The sequence below is a fragment of the Pan paniscus genome, chromosome 4 (genome assembly GCF_029289425.2).
Source record: "Pan paniscus chromosome 4, NHGRI_mPanPan1-v2.0_pri, whole genome shotgun sequence".
Lineage (NCBI taxonomy): Eukaryota > Metazoa > Chordata > Mammalia > Primates > Hominidae > Pan > Pan paniscus.
The window spans coordinates 13,969,615-13,988,610 of NC_073253.2; the positions used below are offsets into that span (position 1 = coordinate 13,969,615).

At 37.4% G+C, this 18,996-nt stretch overlaps 1 protein-coding gene across 1 annotated transcript in view; it reads right to left on the reverse strand.

Moving 5' to 3' along the window:
* DNAH5 (dynein axonemal heavy chain 5) overlaps window positions 1–18,996 on the reverse strand; it is a 332,345-nt gene that overhangs the window by 55,432 nt on the left and 257,917 nt on the right. Inside the window, exons 61-65 of the mRNA XM_008975442.5 lie at window positions 18,107–18,244; window positions 13,465–13,600; window positions 12,493–12,809; window positions 11,394–11,549; window positions 10,337–10,519 (exon numbers count right to left, since the gene is read on the reverse strand). Of these exons, the coding sequence (XP_008973690.3) occupies window positions 10,337–10,519; window positions 11,394–11,549; window positions 12,493–12,809; window positions 13,465–13,600; window positions 18,107–18,244 (930 nt within the window). The remainder of the gene's footprint in view (window positions 1–10,336; window positions 10,520–11,393; window positions 11,550–12,492; window positions 12,810–13,464; window positions 13,601–18,106; window positions 18,245–18,996) is intronic.

An 18,996-nucleotide genomic window follows, 5' to 3' on the forward strand; every position in this document is an offset into this window, starting at 1 on the left:
TCTTCCCTTATTCAAGTCTTCCTCAAATGTCACATTCTCAGTAAGCCCCACTGTGACCACCCTCTTTAAAATGCTAGCCCACCAGCTGACTCCCCAGCTCTCCCGCTCACCAATGTCTGTACTTTTTATGGCATTTACCATCTTCTAACATAATACATAAATTATTTATATGTTATGCTCCAGGGATAGTTTGGTCTGTTAGTCTATTTTGTTCATTGATAAATTCCTAAATTAGTGAAACAAAGCCTGGTACATAGTAGGCACTCAATTAACACTGCAGATTGAATGATTAAATGTTGCATCTCTTTTCAAATTGATAAACTGAAACACACAGTGAACTGGAAAATCTAGTCTTTGTGCCAGAAATGCAGATGTGGAAATGCTCAATCTCTGAAAACCATGACATTAAAAATAAAGGAGGTGTTAACAAAACTGCATGAAGGCAAACAGCAAAGACCCCTGGCCTCTGCTTTATGTTTCAGCCAGTTAATCACCACTGATTGAATGGTTATAGTTGGTAAGACCCCACCAGACTCACAACTCATGCTCTGAGCACAGTGAATCAGGTCTGGGGACATTCGAGGAAAGGAAGAATTCCCTCTTTAAGCAAAACAAAAGTTCAGGTTTTGTGTCAATTCTTAATTCTTTAAGATGTAGCAACTCAAGCAAAACTTGCTCTTATCATCTTTGTTTCCATCTGTTATCTGGTTACAGATGAAAGCTCCCTTAGTGGTTATTTCAATTCATTGATTCACTAGATGAGAATTTCAAATTTTGGAAAATGTAGAAATTAGTACAAACAAGTGACATTTAATGGCTGCTATAAAATTAATTTCCATAAGCAGTTATAATAAAAGCCCTCACATTATGGTTGTACTAGGAAATAAAAGTGATAATGAAAATTCAAACAATTTTTATTGCCATATTTATAAATTTCACACACTATCACTATCATTTCTGAGTTCCAGAGGGTGAGCATTTAAAGGTCTTCACCTGAAGACAGGTAAGGGAAGAAAAGTAAAGCAGTAGAAAGAGTGATGGTTTTGACATCAGGAAGACATATGTTTGAATTACAGCTCTCAAAACCCTTCAGCCACTTGACATTTGCCATGTTTTAAAACTCTGCAAGCCTCAGTATTTTCATCCACAAAATGTATGTAAAAACTGCTCATAGGATTATGGTGAAGATATCACCAGTAATGCAGCTAAAGTAGTGGCTGGATTATGATAACTGCTCAAAATGTCTCTTCCCTTCCATCTTCTCCCTTGATTCATTTCTGGCCAAATTTTCAGAAGCATGATAATGCTTATTGTAAAAATAAGTAGTTCGAAAAATCAAGTTGAAATGTGGCACAAAGTAAATGATAAATGATATTTTGAATTTCACATATTATCATAAAAGTGCATAATAAAGTAGCTGAAAAGGGATAAGAAAGGAGAACTTAGAATGATAAGGACAAATACTTTTGTTTCAACTGGGAATGAGAGCATGGACTATCAAACTCAAAAGCAGAACCAGGTCTTCTCAATTCTTGCTGCACAAAAACTTTTACCTTTCTGCCCATTTTTTCAATCACATAACCACTGCCCTACTTGAGAATTTACTTGTCATTCATGGACTACTCTAACAAAACTGGTCTTCCTGCTGACCCTTTTCCACTCACAGTCACTCAGGAGATCTCCGTTACCTATTTTGAAAGGTCCAAAAATTCTCAATATAGTTGGTAAAACCTGTCACAATCTACTTTTCTAATCTTATTTCTACTTGAGAACTATGAATTGGGGTTAAAATCATGCCTCCATGTTGCTTATGAAACAAATATTAATAAAATAAACATAGTAACGATGTATACAATGAGTGGCAAACCATTCAATTCTTGATAAAGCAAAAATAGTAACTAAAAAGACTGAACATTATTGAGATGGCTGTAGTCAATTTAATATCATTGTTAACAAATTTGTCGATTAAAGTAATTGCCTATATTCCCAAAGGATTAAAATAAAGCTAAGTACATTTCCCCAAAGTTTGAAACGGATGAAAATAAAATATACTAAGTAAACAGTATAATTGAAAATACTATTTGGAATCCCAAAAGCAATCTGTATATTAAATAGAAACAAGTGGCCAAATACTTGGGCTCTAGAAAGTTACTGGCAAAAGAAAGTTTGAGAAAAAAAAATAGAACAATTGTTGCTTGGTTTTTGTTCAAGGTTAAAAGATTGAAAACCTACTTAGGGATATGGTTATAGGCATATTTTCATTTATATGGCTGATTTAAACATTTGTATTAAACAATTACTTTCATTCCACCAATTCATAAGAAGAAGGTAAGACTTTTTCAGATTAATATGATGAGGCAAAATTAATCAAAATAATTTTATCCATAAGTCTCTTTCCCACCAAAGGGATTATCTCTTAGCAGGCAGACAGATATATTGATAGATAGGTAGGTAGATAGAGAGATAGATGATAGATAAAAGTAAAGATTTGTGCTAAGTGTTCTATATAAATTCTAAGGCTACAATGTAAAATTCTTATATAAACTGTGATATATTCCAAAGGGAATTTTAAAAGTAAGAAATAGATCAAAGATCTAAAAGTAAGACCTGAAACTATAAAACTACTAGAAGAAAACATAAAGGAAATGCTTCAGGACACTGGTCTGGGAAAAGATTCTATGAATAACACCTCAAAAGCACAGGCAACAAAAGCCAACATAAACAAATGGGGTTATACCAAAAAGCTTCTGCACAGCAAAGGAAACAATCAACAGAGTGAAAAGATAACTTATGAAATGGAAGCAGTTACAAACTATTTATCTAAGAGGGGATTAATATCCAGAACATACAAGGAACTCAAACATCTCAACAGAAAAAAAAATCAATTAAAAAATGGGCAAATTATCTGAACAGACATGTCTCAAAAGACATAAAAATGGCCAAGAAATATATGAAAAAATTCTCAACATCATTCATGGTCAGGGAAATGCAAATCAAAACCAAAATGACATATCATCTCACCCCAGCTGGGTTGGCGATTATCAAAAAGTCAAAAAATAACAAATGCTGATGAAGATGCAGAGAAAAGGGAACTGTTAAACGCTGTGTGTGGGAATGTAAACTAGTACAACCACTATGGAGAATAGTATGGAAGTTCCTCAAAAAAGTACACACATGGATACACACATTGAAACAAATAGAACTACCACATGATCCATCAATCCCACTACTGGGCATTTATTCAAAGGAAAGGAAATCAGTGTATCGAAGACATGTCTGCATCCCCATGTTTACTGCAGCACTATGCACAATTGACAAGATATGGAATCAACCTAGGTGCCCAACAACAGATGAATGGATGAAGAAAATGTGGTATACATACACAATGGGATACTATTCAGCAATAAAAAAGAATAAAATCCTGTCATTCACAGCACCATGGATGGAACTGGAGGTCATTATGCTAAGTGAAATAAGCTAGGAACAGAAAGTAAAACACTACATATTCTCACTCACATATGTAAGCTAAAAAAAAAATGTTGATCTCATAGAAGTGAAAAGTAGAACAGAGGATACTAGAGGCTGGGAAGGGTGGGGGAAAGGGTGAGAGAGGGAGAGATTTGTTAAGATACAAAATTACAGCTAGATAGGACAAATAAGTTATAGTGTTTTATAGCATTATAGGATGACTGTACTTAATGATTATAATATATTATATAATTTCAAATAGTTCGAAGGAAAATATTGAATGTTCCCAACATACAGAAATGATCAATGTTTGAGATGATGGATATGCTAATTACCCCAATCTGATCACTATACCTTATATTATGGAAATATCACTATGTACCCCATAAACATGTACAGTTACTATATGTCAATTAAAAATAAAATAAAAATTTACACGTACACGGTGGTTTGGTAAAATTTCGTGAACATAGCATTTGTTAATTAAATGATTTTTTACTGTAAGTAGCTTAACAAAGAAGCAAATGAAAACTAAACTTATTTGTGTACTTAAACTGCATTTATAACCAAAGTTTTGAAATCAGTAAAAGACAAATGGCAGCCAGAGTTCTCAATCTTAAAGGTATCACACAGCCTCCATTACCAAATATTATTTCTCTTTTGTACTTTACACTAGTAATCAAAATAGAAAGATCAAACAAGAGAACTCAGAAAGAGATTTCTTTTCCCCCCACCACCAGTGAGCTGGTGATAACGATGTCTGTTTAATGTCCTTCTTAAATTACTTCCCATGTCAGTTTCACCAAGTTCAGGTACTTGCACCTCAAAAGGAAATCACACACCTGTTTGTTCATCCAGAATTCTGAACAATGATGATCCCTGAGGCCTTATATTGTGTGACCAGCAGGAGCTATTGATCAACATTGGCATTTTTCTCCCAATGGAACATAGATTTTTTTTAAGTTTCTATTTTATTCTCTATGATCAAAGTGAGAGTGAGTCTAAGAGATTTGGTTTCTATAAAGGAAGGTTGTTGTAGGCTTACTGGTTTCCTGCATGTTCAAAATGGTCTAGATACATCACCTTCTGGTAATAACAGCAGAATGTCCAAATCTACTCACAGGTGCATCAGATAAACAATTGGATATAGGCTTGATGTGAATTTGAACAGCACATGCATTTAAAATGACTGTTTTGAAGCACACAGAAAATATAACTCTGTTAAAATTCATGCTTCCTTGCATTCATACACTCTAAGGTTTCCACGTGTTTCTGAAGCAAACAAACCTGAAGGTCTAGCACACAACTGAGCATTCATGAGACCCGATTATGTGTGATAATAAGGTCCCTCATTGCCTCTGTATCCCTAGGACACAGAACAGCTGATGAATTTTTGGAGTCAAAGATTTGTCTTTCCCTTGCATGATCAATTACTGCTCAGAGCCTCCTTTCACAAGAAGAATCAACAAACCTATGAAGTCATGACTCATCCCCACTGAAGAGATTCAGCCTTTGTTTCAGCCCCACATTCCTCAGATGGTTTCCAACATCAACTTCCTATTCTGTTTGGGATATCCTATTCCTTCCTGTGTGTAATCTTCCTAGCATCAACAGCTCTCCTTAAATCAATAAAATTTCAAATTGATATTTTATATTTATAATCACTCAAGAAGTGAGATTATAGTCAAAGACACTGCATTGTCACTGAGGTCAAAGGAGTAATTTGGACTTTATTTTTTATGATTTCACTTATTTTTTACTTATTTTCCATTACTTTAAAAAAGATTGAATCTTAATACAACTAACATAATTACTTCCTTGACTTATAAGACAACATAAAAATAGTTTTCATATAACATCAATATTACTGAAAAAACTTAAAGTTTAAAATACCTTATTTCTTTTTATTCTTAGAACACTTTTACTAAGGAAATGAGTCAAACTTCTCTGTTAAAAAGCCACTGAGAGCAATTCTTTCTGTGTGTAATGATGTTTGCAGTTTGGAGAAGCTCTTACTAGGACAATGCTGTGGAGAGAGAGGATGGGTTGAGACAGCTTCCTGGGAGGAGACCTGTGCTCAGTCTCTAATCATGTTCACCTAGAATCCAGAAGCTTCAGGTTGCTGCTTCTATTAACAGGTGAACTCAAATCTATTTGTTAGGTTACTAAATTTGTGGAATTACAGAAGGCCCTGAGTTTATTATACCTAAGGGTGATATCTGAATGCATGAAAGAGGGAGGACAGGCCAACACACGGTTTGCAACTGTGCACTACAGATCCCTGGGCACCTGGCCTGTTAGTAAGAGGAGTCAGAATTTCCACAGGCCTATGAAGTATCATATCTTGGGTGAATAACTAATATGTATCACTATATTTATGGGGTATTGACTCTTAAACCCTCTTATTTTAAACTTAAGATTTACAACAGGTAGGATATGAAATATGGGAGGCAATTAGTATTAACAGCAAATATTTGATTCAGGTTGAGTTTCTCCCAAGTGAGAAAAAAGATTGGCAGGCAATACGCTCATGACTCTGTTAAGCAAACAGGCTTGATCCATTTTCTTTTACCCTTAGCTCATTTTTTTTTCTATAAAATATCAATAATTGTCCTTTGAATAAATTTCTAGCAGAAACAACTTGAGAAAGTTTAAAACTATGTACTATCCTTGTTTTTTTTAATATATATTTTTATTATACTTTAAGTTCTAGGGTACATGTGTACAACGTGCAGGTTTGTTACATATGTATACATGTGCCATGTTGGTGTGCTGCACCCATTAACTCATTATTTACATTAGGTATATCTCCTAATGCTATCCCTCCCCTCTCCCCCCACCCCACAACAGGCCCCGGTGTGTGAAGTTCCCCTTCCTGTGTCCAAGTGTTCTCATTGTTCAATTCCCACCTACGAGTTAGAACATGCGGTGTTTGGTTTTTTGTCCTTGTGATAGTTCGCTGAGAATGATGGTTTCCAGCTTCATCCATGTCCCCACAAAGGACATGAACTCATCCTTTTTTATGGCTGCATAGTATTCCATGGTGTATATGTGCCATGTTTTCTTAATCCAGTCTATCATTGATGGACATTTGGGTTGGTTCCAAGTCTTTGCTATTGTAAATAGTGCTGCAATAAACATATGTGTGCATGTGTCTTTATAGCAGCATGATTTATAATCCTTTGGGTATATACCCAGTAATGGGATGGCTGGGTCAAATGGTATTTCTAGTTCTAGATCCCTGAGGAATCGCCACACTGTCTTCCACAATGGTTGAACTAGTTTACAGTCCCACCAACAGTGTAAAAGTATTCCTATTTCTCCACATCCTCTCCAGCATGTTGTTTCCTGACTTTTTAATGATCGCCATTCTAACTGGTGTGAGATGGTATCTCATTGTGGTTTTGATTTGCATTTCTCTGATGGTCAGTGATGATGAGCATTTTTTCATGTGTCTGTTGGCTGCATAAATGTCTTCTTTTGAGAAGTGTCTGTTCATATCCTTCACCCACTTGTTGATGGGGTTGTTTTTTTCTTGTAAATTTGTTTGAGTTCTTTGTAGATTCTGGATATTAGCCCTTTGTCAGATGAGTAGATTGCAAAAGTTTTCTCCCATTCTGTAGGTTGCCTGTTCACTCTGATGGTAGTTTCTTTTGCTGTGCAGAAGCTCTTTAGTTTTGTCAATTTTGTCAATTTTGGCTTTTGTTGCCATTGCTTTTGGTGTTTTAGTCATGAAGTCCTTGCCCATGCCTATGTCCTGAATGGTATGGCCTAGGTTTTCTTCTAGGGTTTTTATAGTTTTAGGTCTAACATTTAAGTCTTTAATCCATCTTGAATTAATTTTTGTATAAGGTGTAAGGAAGGGATCCAGTTTCGGCTTTCTACAGATGGCTAGCCAGTTTTCCCAGCACCATTTGTTAAATAGGGAATCCTTTCCCCATTGCTTGTTTTTCTCAGGTTTGTCAAAGATCAGATAGTTGTAGATGTGTGGTATTATTTCTGAGGGTTCTGTTCTGTTCCATTGGTCTGTATCTCTGTTTTGGTACCAGTACCATGCTGTTTTGGTTCCTGTAAACTTGTAGTATGTTTGAAGTCAGGTAGCGTGATGCCTCCAGCTTTGTTCTTTTGGCTTAGGATTGTCTTGGCAATGTGGGCTCTTTTTTGGTTCCATATGAACTTTAAAGTAGTTTTTTCCAATTCTGTGAAGAAAGTCATTGGTAGCTTGATGGGGATGGCATTGAATCTATAAATTACCTTGGGCAGTATGGCCATTTTCACGATATTGATTCTTCCTATCCATGAGCATGGAATGTTCTTCCATCTGTTTGTATCCTCTTTTATTTCGTTGAGCAGTGGTTTGTAGTTCTCCTTGAAGAGGTCCTTCATATCCCTTGTAAGTTGGATTCCCAGGTATTCTATTCTCTTTGAAGCAATTGTGAATGGGAGTTCACTCATGATTTGGCTCTCTGTTTGCCTGTTATTGGTGTATAAGAATGCTTGTGCTTTTTGCATATTGCTTTTGTATCCTGAGACTTTGCTGAAGTTGCTTATCAGCTTAAGGAGATTTTGGGCTGAGACGATGCGGTTTTCTAGATATACAATCATGTCATCTGCAAACAAGGACAATTTGACTTCCTCTTTTCCTAATTGAATACCCTTTATTTCTTTCTCCTGCTTGATTGCCCTGGCCAGAACTGATATATCTGTGTTCATAAGGCACACATAAGACTCTTTTCAATTGAGTAACTAGACTGTAGGAAATGACCCAAAAGCAGCAGAGATCAACTCAGACCCATTTGTACCACCCAGACTGAGAAGGTCCAGCAGTGTTAGCAGATTCAGGAATATGCTGGGAAGTGAAGAAGCTGCAAAAGTAAAAGCCCCTTAGAACAAGCATACTGCTGAAAATCCATCAAAATTAAGCCCAGCAGCTCACTTCTTCTATCACAAGACCTCATTTTGGGAACAAAACAAATAAAGGTTAGGCGTTATAATGCTGTTCACATTATAAAAGAAAACGAGTGTCTGTTATTATGAAAGAAAAAAAATGAGTGTCACATTATTCTGGCTGATCATTTTGTAAGAATTATTTACTGTGACCCCAGAACAGATTCTGATAATGAGATAATATTAAAGGAGTAATTTTCTCAAGACACTCAATTTTCCTAAGAAGTAAGAAAAAGCCTGGTCCTGCATCCATACTGGCTTTTCAGGGCTGCTCCAAGTGTTTTCAAATGAGCTTAACAAGCTCCTTATTTCATCTTAAACCTCTGCTACAGGAATTAAGGCCCAGTGATGGGCTTATTTTTGTTTTTGTTGTTGCTGTTGCTGTTGTTGTGTTTTGCTGCAATCCAAGTCTGTCAGATCAAATTATTTGTTCCAAGGAGACTGTATTCATTCAGTTGAATATAAGAAAACCAAGGACAAGAATATTATTCAAACTGCCGTCAGGGCCCCTTATCTCCATGAAGCCAAGGCTACAGGTGGAAGGAGAGTCTCAAATACCAGTGACAGAGGTGGCCCAAAAGACCCTCAGGAACTTCCACTTGCTCCAGGTCACACGCTATTGCTCAAGAATCCCAGTCCCGCCTGAAGTAATTACATGACAATGCTAAATTTCCTTCACCACCTCTATTGAGATTTAACTCGGGACTCAAAAACTAAGCAAGTACATATTTTGAAGGCGGTCATTACCACAACAGCAACCCAGTGGCAGGAACCAGAATCAGTATCTGCCATTCTGAGATCACTCAACCATGCGAATTTATGAAGCTGGATTAAATGCTCCTAATGCAGCTTCCAACTTTATGACTCTGTGATTCATGTGCTATAAATTAACAATAATGTTCAGGAAAAGGGAAGGGAGAGAGAAGGGGAGGAAGTGGAGGAGAAAGAGATAGACATGTGGTAGGGCTCAGATGGGCAAGCACCGTACAACACACAGAAAAGGTACAGACAAGGGGAGGGACAGACCCCAAAGACTTTGCTGACTGTATTAACATAAATAATCTTCAGGTCAGCGTAGAAGGTGCCATAAAGTTAACTAAATTCCTCATTATTATCGAACCCAGGAGCAAATCAATAGCAATGTTAAGAGTTCGTGCAGTTTCACCATAACATTCCCATTAAAATCTTCCACGTTTCTTTGCTGAAGCCTCACATACTCCCTAAAGAAAATGCTCACTCGAAAGAAGGAAGTTTACAAATGTGTGCCCATTTTTCATTGAGCATTAAGTTATTCCATAAAACAGAAGTAAAGAAGGCAGACATGGAGTTATGTTTCATTAGCATAATTAAGTCAGTAGCCTTCAAAAGTTACAGAGTGAAACTCAGGTGGCACAAACTTCTGTCTTCTCACATCAGATCCCATCAGGACATACTACAGGGCTCTCTTAGATCACAAATGAGAACTGACAATGTGTTTGTTATGAGTACAAAGTTCTAATTTTATATTCTAAAAGCATAATAATGAATCAAATGAAAGAAAAACCTAGATGTGTACTAGAAAATTAAAAGTCAACAGATGAGTTGAATTCATAATAGAACACACTTTTCAGAACAATCAAGTAATTTAAGAACAGAGTAATGATGCTGAAAATGAGACTGATTCCTCGTAGTTTCATCATCAGTCTGTATAAAGGCAATGATGACATACGTAATTTATGAGACATTTGTGAAACATATGAGTAGATGATTGGTTAATAATTTCCTTTAGGAAAAAAAGAAAACACTTGGAGATTAATGGGAAAAAACACAGGGAATAAAAGGAGAGAAACTCAGTCCTATTACAACTGTTATTATCTTATTTTTGTCAATGAAATATGACATTAAAGCAATGCAGAATGGGAGGGAGCCACACTTCACTCACCTGCTTCTCTGTGAGAATGACCCTCCCCAGTAACTGATCTTCTAGACCTTTCACGGTGACAGTGAAGTCAATGATGGAGGTACGGGCACTTATCTCAGGGGTGTAGGCTGGGTTAGGCAATTTGGTGGTAATGTAGAGTCTAAAGCCATCCAACACATCTACTTCCTTGTCACCAACTTTCACCTTTTTTATAAAAAGAAATTTAAAAGTAATAAAATAGAGATATACCTTACTGTGTCTTTTTTGTATCAGATCAAGTATTGTTTTAAATAATTACATAATTGGAGATCATTTGTATACTAAAAAAGAAATGGTCATGAGGCGTCTGCACAGCTTCAGACAACTAGGATGAAAGAAAGGAAGCAAAGAAGGAAGGGAGGAAGAAACATATATATACACACATATATATAATGGACTGAATATAGAATTTAACACCAAAATTGTTGTGATCACATTGCAGGAGTGAGATGGATCCCTTACCCAAAATTCAGTTCACAGGTTGAGACTGATGATGCTACACATGCACCGAAAGAGTATAAAAAGGTTTATTACTCACATGATAAGATTTTGGGAGAGATCAGAGCAGGTTCCCAAACAGGTCCCAAAAACTGGCTTGAGAGAGCAGGGAGGGGCAGCTGCTCTAGGGCTTTGTGGTGTTTAGGGGGTAGAGCTGGGGTGAGGGTTCCCATACATAGGTGTGGACAGGGGATTGCATGGTTTGAATTTTCAACCTGTGCCAAAGCAGGGGGCACCCAGGTTTTATCAGCCTGCCCAGATGTGGGTGGGGCAGAAGGGGAGAGGCGCATGGAGAGGCTTCAAAGCTGTCAGCATCAAATGCAGTCAGACCCTTTTCACATTACAAAAGTGAAGTCAATATTCCTAAAAGGCTTGCTCTTGGATATTTTCATCCAAAGTCAAGAAGTGTAGAAGAGAAAAACAAACCTTTCCCAAGGACTCAAATTTAAGTTGTTGCCTACTGAGAGAATTCTATCTGTGTCACACTGACCTGGCCTCATGGTAATTGTTCTGCACATTGTCATCCATAGGTTTAACCTACCTTAAAGGTAGACCCAGTTTTAATGAAGTTTCTTTCCAAAACATTATCTAGTGCTGGATCTAGTTCCTCTCCAACATCTTCAATAAGCAAAGGCCTTCCAAGAGAAAGGCTGTCTTCCAGGTGGTTTCTGAAGTACTTGTGATTTAAAGACGTGATCTAGGAACAGGATCACAAGGTTGCTATTGACAGACATTACCATGAAGCAATGCACAGGGATAACTGTTTTCAAATGAAACCTAAAGCATTCTACTGCAAGAGACAAATACAAATTGAGCATCCAAAATGTTCCCAAATACAAAACTTGTTGAGAGCCCACATGACGCCCACAGTGGAAAATTCCACACCTGACCCCTATGCTTTCTGATGGTTGAATGTACACAAACTTTGTTTCATGCATAAAATGGTTTAAAATATTGTATAAAATTACCTTCAAATATATGAAGAAGGTGTATATGAAACATAAATGAATTTCGTGTTCTGACTTGGGTCCCATCCTCAAGTTATCTCATTATGTACATGCAAATATTCCAAAATCTAAAATCTGAAACACTTCGGATCCCAAGTATTTAGGATAAGGGGCATTCAACTTTCATATAGATTTTTAGAGATCCTTGGCTTTGAAACCCACACTTGGTGAAATTGTAAAGAAGTTTAACTGTTTCCATTGTTGTTTAACAAACTATCATTTTGTTTTATTGGGAAGCATGTAAAGGCTCCGTGTGGGAACAATGTTTTTTCTTCACCAGTACCACTTTTGTGACAAATAATAATGTAATAATTAGGAAGTATTCATGCAAAGTGCTGCACACTTTGTGTGATACAGCTCTGCCGTTCTGTACTTATCAAAGAGAGCCCTGGACCCTGACAGAATAGCCTGAAACCATTGAAAGATGGCATTGGTAGAGATCAACACAAATGCAAATAATGAAAGTTTCAGAAAATATTTTTATATTAGATTTAAGCTTGCATCTGCTACTGCTCTACCTAGGATTACAAAAACAACTCTAGTGTTTTCAAATATTTCTTTACTCTTGGATTTTTGTTTATGTGAGGCAATAAAACTTAACCGGTAGCATAAACATACTAAAACACAAATTACCTGGAGTTCATTTCGGCTTTCTTTATTTTTAATCCAGATCTTGCCTTGAGTCTGTGGATCAATTAACAAAGGGTAACGAGATGCCTTCGTGACAATAATTCCATTTTGAATGGACAAGTCATCATTTGGCAGACCTTGGAGGTTCCATTCACTAATAGTAGGAGCATCAATCAACATCTCACTGAGATTTAGGTTCTTTCCAAATGGAATTTTCCGGGCTTTCATTTCCTTCCGCCAGTCATTTAACAGAAGATCACGAAACTCTTGGTTAAATGGACCAGAATAAGATAGAAAAGCTGTAGCCAACAGTACATCCCCTAAAATAGAAAACAAACACCATTGAAATACTTTACATTCATCCTTGTGATTGTACAGCATATTAAAAATGAAAAAAATTAAAAAGACAATAATTCTTTTAAACTAAATTCCACAAATCAAACTGGAAGCACAAGTGGCTGTGCTGGTGAATAAGCAGTAGTCTGGTTTATTAGTCAATAAGGTCCAAGTGGCCTACCAAGTGATACCTACTAGCAGTCAAGCACTGGATTATCTTTACTCTCATTAGAAGTGAAAAGATGACCTCTAAGTTTAAGAGAATCAAACCTCATAAGACAGAGCCTTCATTAAATGTGACCTTCATTAATATACCCATGCACTCACAGAATTCTAAAGTGACCTGATAATAAAAGGCATAAAGGTAGTTAACACATCTAATAAGGACAGCATAGATGCCAGAACAATGTCTCTTTCTCTGAAATGGTTGGAGGCACACACACACACACACAGGAATTTTTTTTTAATTTTATTATTATTATACTTTAAGTTTTAGGGTACACGCGCACAATGTGCGGGTTTGTTACGTATGTATACATGCACCATGTTGGACACACAAAGGAATTTGATTAAAGTATAAGCTTTCGAATTCCCTATCACAGTCAACACACAATCTCATTAATAAAGAAATTTACATACCTACAAGTCTTTTAGTTTGTGCAGCAAACTCTTGGCTTTGCTCTGTCCATCTTTCTTTTTCACCTGCCAAGCCACTGATGAGCGTGGAAGCTGTCTGCATCTTGTGTCTGCATCGCTCTGCATCTTCAAGCAAGGTCTAACAAAGGTCATAATCACAAGAAAGCTTTTACTGAAATAAACATAGCCACTGGCTCAAAAATATAATTGTAGAACACGCCATATTATCTGCCTTCCTGAGACATGTGAGCCATTACTTCACGAGAAGCATGCGATTCTATTTCCATGTGTCTGTCAGCCCAGTCCTCTTCCTTTGCCCTGTCCTCTCTCTTATCCCCTGCCCATGGAACTTGGCTGGATAGAGTTTCGCTCTTGTTACCCAGGCTGCAGTGCAATGGCATGACCTTAGCTCACTGCAACCTCTGCCTCCCGGGTTCAAGTGATTCTCCTGCCTCAGCCTCCCAAGTAGCTGGGATTACAAGCATACGCCACCACACCCTGCTAATTTTGTATTTTTAGTAGAGATGGGGTTTCTCCATGTTGGTCAGGCTGGTCTCAAGCTCCCAACCTCAGGTGATCCGCCCACCTAAGCCTCCCAAAGTGCTGGGATTACAGATATGAGCCACCACACCTGACCAGTGCTTAGTTCTTAAAAACAAATGGTTCTAGTGGCTCACACCTGTAATCTCAGTACTTTGGGAGGCTGCGAGGCGGGCGGATCACTTGAGGTCAGGAGTTCAAGACCAGCCTGACCAACATGGTGAAACCCCATCTCTACTAAAAATACAAAAATTAGCCGGGCGTGGTGGCAGGTGCCTGTAATCCCAGCTACTTGGGAGGCTAAGGCAGGAGAATCACTTAAACCCGGGAGGTGGAGATTGCAGTGAGCCAAGATCGTGCCGCTCAAATCCGCTCAAAAAAACACAAAAAGCAAAAAACAAATGGCTCTGTTTCTTAGTGTTTAAGCAACAATTGCTTATTCTACTTGTAAAAATCTAAACTTATGAAATAAAATGGGTATGTACAAAGGTTTAGCTACCTGACAAGTCACTGGGTGTTCAAATATATATACACATGCTAAATGTCTAACAATAGAGGATTATTTAAATAAATTATAGTGTATCCATGAATAAGAATACTCAGAAGCCATAAAAAAATCCTATAAAAATTTTTATGACCAAGAAAGCAGATCACAATATATTGTTAAAAATTCGATTTATAAAATGGCATTCCTAAATTATCAGTTATGTTGAGTTCAAAATGCATCTGAAAGGCATATATTATGATATGAATAATAACAGGATATGATTAATGTTCATCTCCAGGGTTACCTGTATTTTGTATAGAGACATGAATTGCTTTTGTAATAATAACACATTACAGTGTTTTTCAAAAGCAAGATATTTATTCCACTTCGTCCTAATCTATTTTCTTCCTCTGGAGTTAAGGCAAAAAAACTAACAGTCCGTCGGAGAGAAACATCCCCCAACTACGGCTACTCACATCTGTTTGTTTCCCTCAAGAGGGAAGGTGCCAGCTGGGAAGGACAATCCTACATTGTTTATTAGAAAAAAAAAACTTTTTATTTGTAACATACTTTTAATATTGATTTGCTTTCTCTAAATTCTGCAATCCCAATTCCATCAGCCAAATCAGAAAATGACCAGTCCTCTCCCTTTCTGGCTTTTGTTTTCTGGAAGCCCAGGCTTCTTTGGGGGATTACAATTTGGGAGAAGAGAAAGGAGTAAATGTTGACAATGCAAGAGAAAGAAAGCCGTAAGTTCCGTGAGTTCCCCCCAGCCTGTTGAGGGGAGCACACGGGACTTACTGGGTTCCCTGAGTAGTACCCCCCTCCTCAGGCCCACTCTCTCATAGGTCCCAGAGAGGTGACTGGCTCTCCAGCAGGCCTAGGCAAGCTGAACCCTAGGCAAAGGCACTGGATTCTGCATGGGGCACAGCCAGGACACACTCTCCTTCAATGGGCCATGCAGGCCTGGGCCATGGTGAACTGCAGATTGGAACCCTTCTGCTTTCTGGGAGGCCCACAAACCCCTGGACTTTCATGGAGTCCTATGGAGGGAGAAGAGCAACAAAAATGACTGAAGATCAAGTTCAGAAGTTGGTTGTAGGTCTGCCCAGATTTTTTTTTTAATACGGAATTTGACATTTGTTGAAATTCAAGTTTTAGAGTTAGAGCCATGATGTTACAGTTCTTCTGTGGTCCCATGATTATTTACCTAACAAATAGCAGATGCTCAAAAACAATAAAGCTTGCTGAATGAGTTAAGGTAAAAATGTTAAAATGTACACATTATAAAATGAGAAGGTAAAGTATTTTCACTGTGTTCAGTAGAGCTTCCTGATACAAATGAGCATCCGAAATGGTAGAAATTAACACTCCTTCCAAAGTAGATTCTTTCAGACTGCCATAATGTTTTCCATACATAAGTGAATTTTATGAGGCATAAGTATATAAACCCACATAAGTGCTACTTCTTTTTTATAATTTCATTTTCATTTTCAGTTCAGGGGTATGTGTACAGGTTTGTTATATAAGTAAACTTGTGTCATGGGGGTTTGTTGTGAAGATTTTTTCATCACCCAGGTATTAAGCCTAGTACCTGTTAGTTGTTTTTCCTGATCCTCTCCCTCTTCCCATCCTCCACCCTCCAATAGGCCCCAGTGTGTGTTGTTTCCATCTATGTGTCCATGTGTTCTCATCATTTAGCTCCCACTTATAAGTGAAAACATGTGGCATTTGGTTTTTCAGTTCCTGTGTTAGTTTGCTAAGGATAATGGCCTCCAGTTCCATCTAGGTTCCTGAAAGGACACAATCTCATTCTTTTTTATAGCTGCGTAGTATTCCATGGTGTACATGTACCACGTTTTCTTTATCCAGTCTACCACTGTTGAACATTTAAGTTGATTCCATGTCTTTGGTATTGTGAACAGGGCAGCAATGAACATATTCACACAGGTGGCTTTATAACAGAACGATTTATATTGCTTTGGGTATATATCGAGTAATGGGATTGCTGGGTCAATGGTATTTCTGTTTTTACGTCTTTGAGGAATTGCCACACTATCTACCAGAATGGTTGAACTAACTTACACTCTGACCAGCAGTGTATAAGCGTTCTTTTTCTCCGCAATCTCACCAGCATCTGTTGTTTTTTGACTTTTTAATAATAGCCATTCTGACTGGTGTGAGATGGTAACTGATTGTGGTTTTGATGTGCATTTCTCTAGTGATCAGTGATACTGAGCTTGTTTTCATATGATTGTTGGCCGCATGTATGTCTTTTTTTGAAAAGTGTCTGTTGTAAAGAAAGCAAAAACTGACAAATGGGATCTAATTAAAATAAAAAGCATCTGCACAGTAAAAGAAACTATCCACAGAGCGAAGAGACAACCTCTAGAATGGGAGAAAATTATTGCAAAATATGCACCTGAAAAAATCTTAATGTCCAGGATCTATAAGGAACTTAAAGAAATTCACAATTTAAAAAAAACTCATTAAAAAGTGGGCAAAGGACATGAACAGACATTTTTCAAAAGTGCTACTTCTTTAAAGCTTCCAAAAGCATTTACTTTGCTTGTGGAAGACTTATCTTTAAGACATTATATCATACATTCTGCAGATATTGAAACTGAAATGTTTATCTAAACTCTTTTATTGGGACCCCTACAAAACTAACAAGGCAGGAATTTCAATTCGGCCAAGTAAAGGCTGAGAAGGGGTACAGGTGAATTTCATAAAATTATCAAGTTAAAACAGAGTGAATCTAGCTATTATTTACCAAATATTGGATTTATCAGAGGCAGATACAGATTTTATTAAGCCAAAAGCTTATATACTCTAGGGAGACCACTTTGTAAAAAAAAAAAAAATCAGTATGTATTTAAAGTAAAAAAAAAAAAAGTGACAAGATCCTGGTTACTTAGAAACTCAGGTACTTTTCCTCTGTGATCTCTTTAGGCATTTGACTGGAATGCTCTAAAATGAGAACAAAGATAGGTAAGGCACTACGGTGCCTTGGCTCACACCTGTAATCCCAACCTTTGGGAGGCCGAGGCAGGTGTATCACTTGAGCTCAGGAGTTCGAGACCAGCCTGGGCAATATGGTGAAAACTTGTCTCTACAAAAAATTAGCCATGCATGGTGGTGCATGTCTGTAGTCCCAGCTACTTGGGAGGCTGAGGTGGAATGATCACTTAACCCCAGGAATTCAAGGCTGCAGTGAGCCATGATCATGCCATTGCACTCCAGCCTGGACGACAGAGCAATACCTTGTCTAAATAAATAAATAAATAAATAAACCCTGCCTACCTTGCAAGTTACTTCAAAGATTAAATGAGATAAAAATGGGAGGACATGATTTGAAAAACATAACAAAAATGCTAGTATACCAGATGCTGTCATCACTACCATCACCACTAACAAAGAAACTCAGAATGGCTATGTTCCAGCACTGACAGCCATCTTGACTGACCATCCTGTTGTCTCACCAAAGACCCTTGGTGTCCATTATGTGCTATGTATGTATTATGTATAGATTCAGTGAAACCCCACAAGAACCCAAACTCTTGGAGAGAGAAGCCATGTAGATGTGTGACAGTCCCTGCCATGACAAAGGGCAGTTACCTGCTTTTCAGTCATGGCCTGTTCATACTCAGCCTGCACCATGTCAAGTTCCGCCTGCTTGTCATCCAACTCGGCCTGGGCTTTCTGCAGATCCTGCATGGCCAGGAGATGGCGATTCTCTTGCACCACCAAGTTGGCCTGCACAGGACACACACAGAGTGAAGAGATGGGCAGCCAACCTCAAAACATCCCACATTTCAGGGTCTGAGAACTCAGCTACACCACATGTTTATACCTTTGCTTTGTTCCCGCTCCAGAATCCTTTCAAATCACATTAAGTCCTGAACAAATCTTAATGTGAACTTGACATAAATGTGTATAAGCAGAAAGTTACACTTCATTAGAAAGGAGGTCAGCAAATATTTTCTTTAAAGTGCCAGATAGTAAATATTTTGGGCCAAGAGGCAAAATCAAAATTATTGTTCATGTACTTATTTTAAAACTATTTAAACATGTAAAACCTACTCTTATTTGACAAGCCATCCAAATATAGGTAGTGGGCTAGATTTAGCCCACAGGCCATAGTCTACCTAGATCAGAACACTGTAATATTAAATGTATATAGGTAAATTATAAAACATGCTAATATTGAGAGTTGTAGAAAAAAACAATATTTAGAACTATCTGCCTAGCAGGACTCATCACTGTTGAGGAGTAATAAAGGATGTAAAATGATTATTTACTGAATATAAATATCTAGGTTTTGTGTATCGTGGTGGTCTTGACATTGTTCCTGTCACTTTCATATATTTCTTGCCTTCTGGAAAGCATATTTGATACCTTGAGCTGTGACTAATTAAAAATGTTTATTTTAAAGAAGCTATTAAGATAGAATCAAAAGACTTAACCAAAAGCAATATTAGCAAAAGATGAGATGTAAAAAAGTAGTT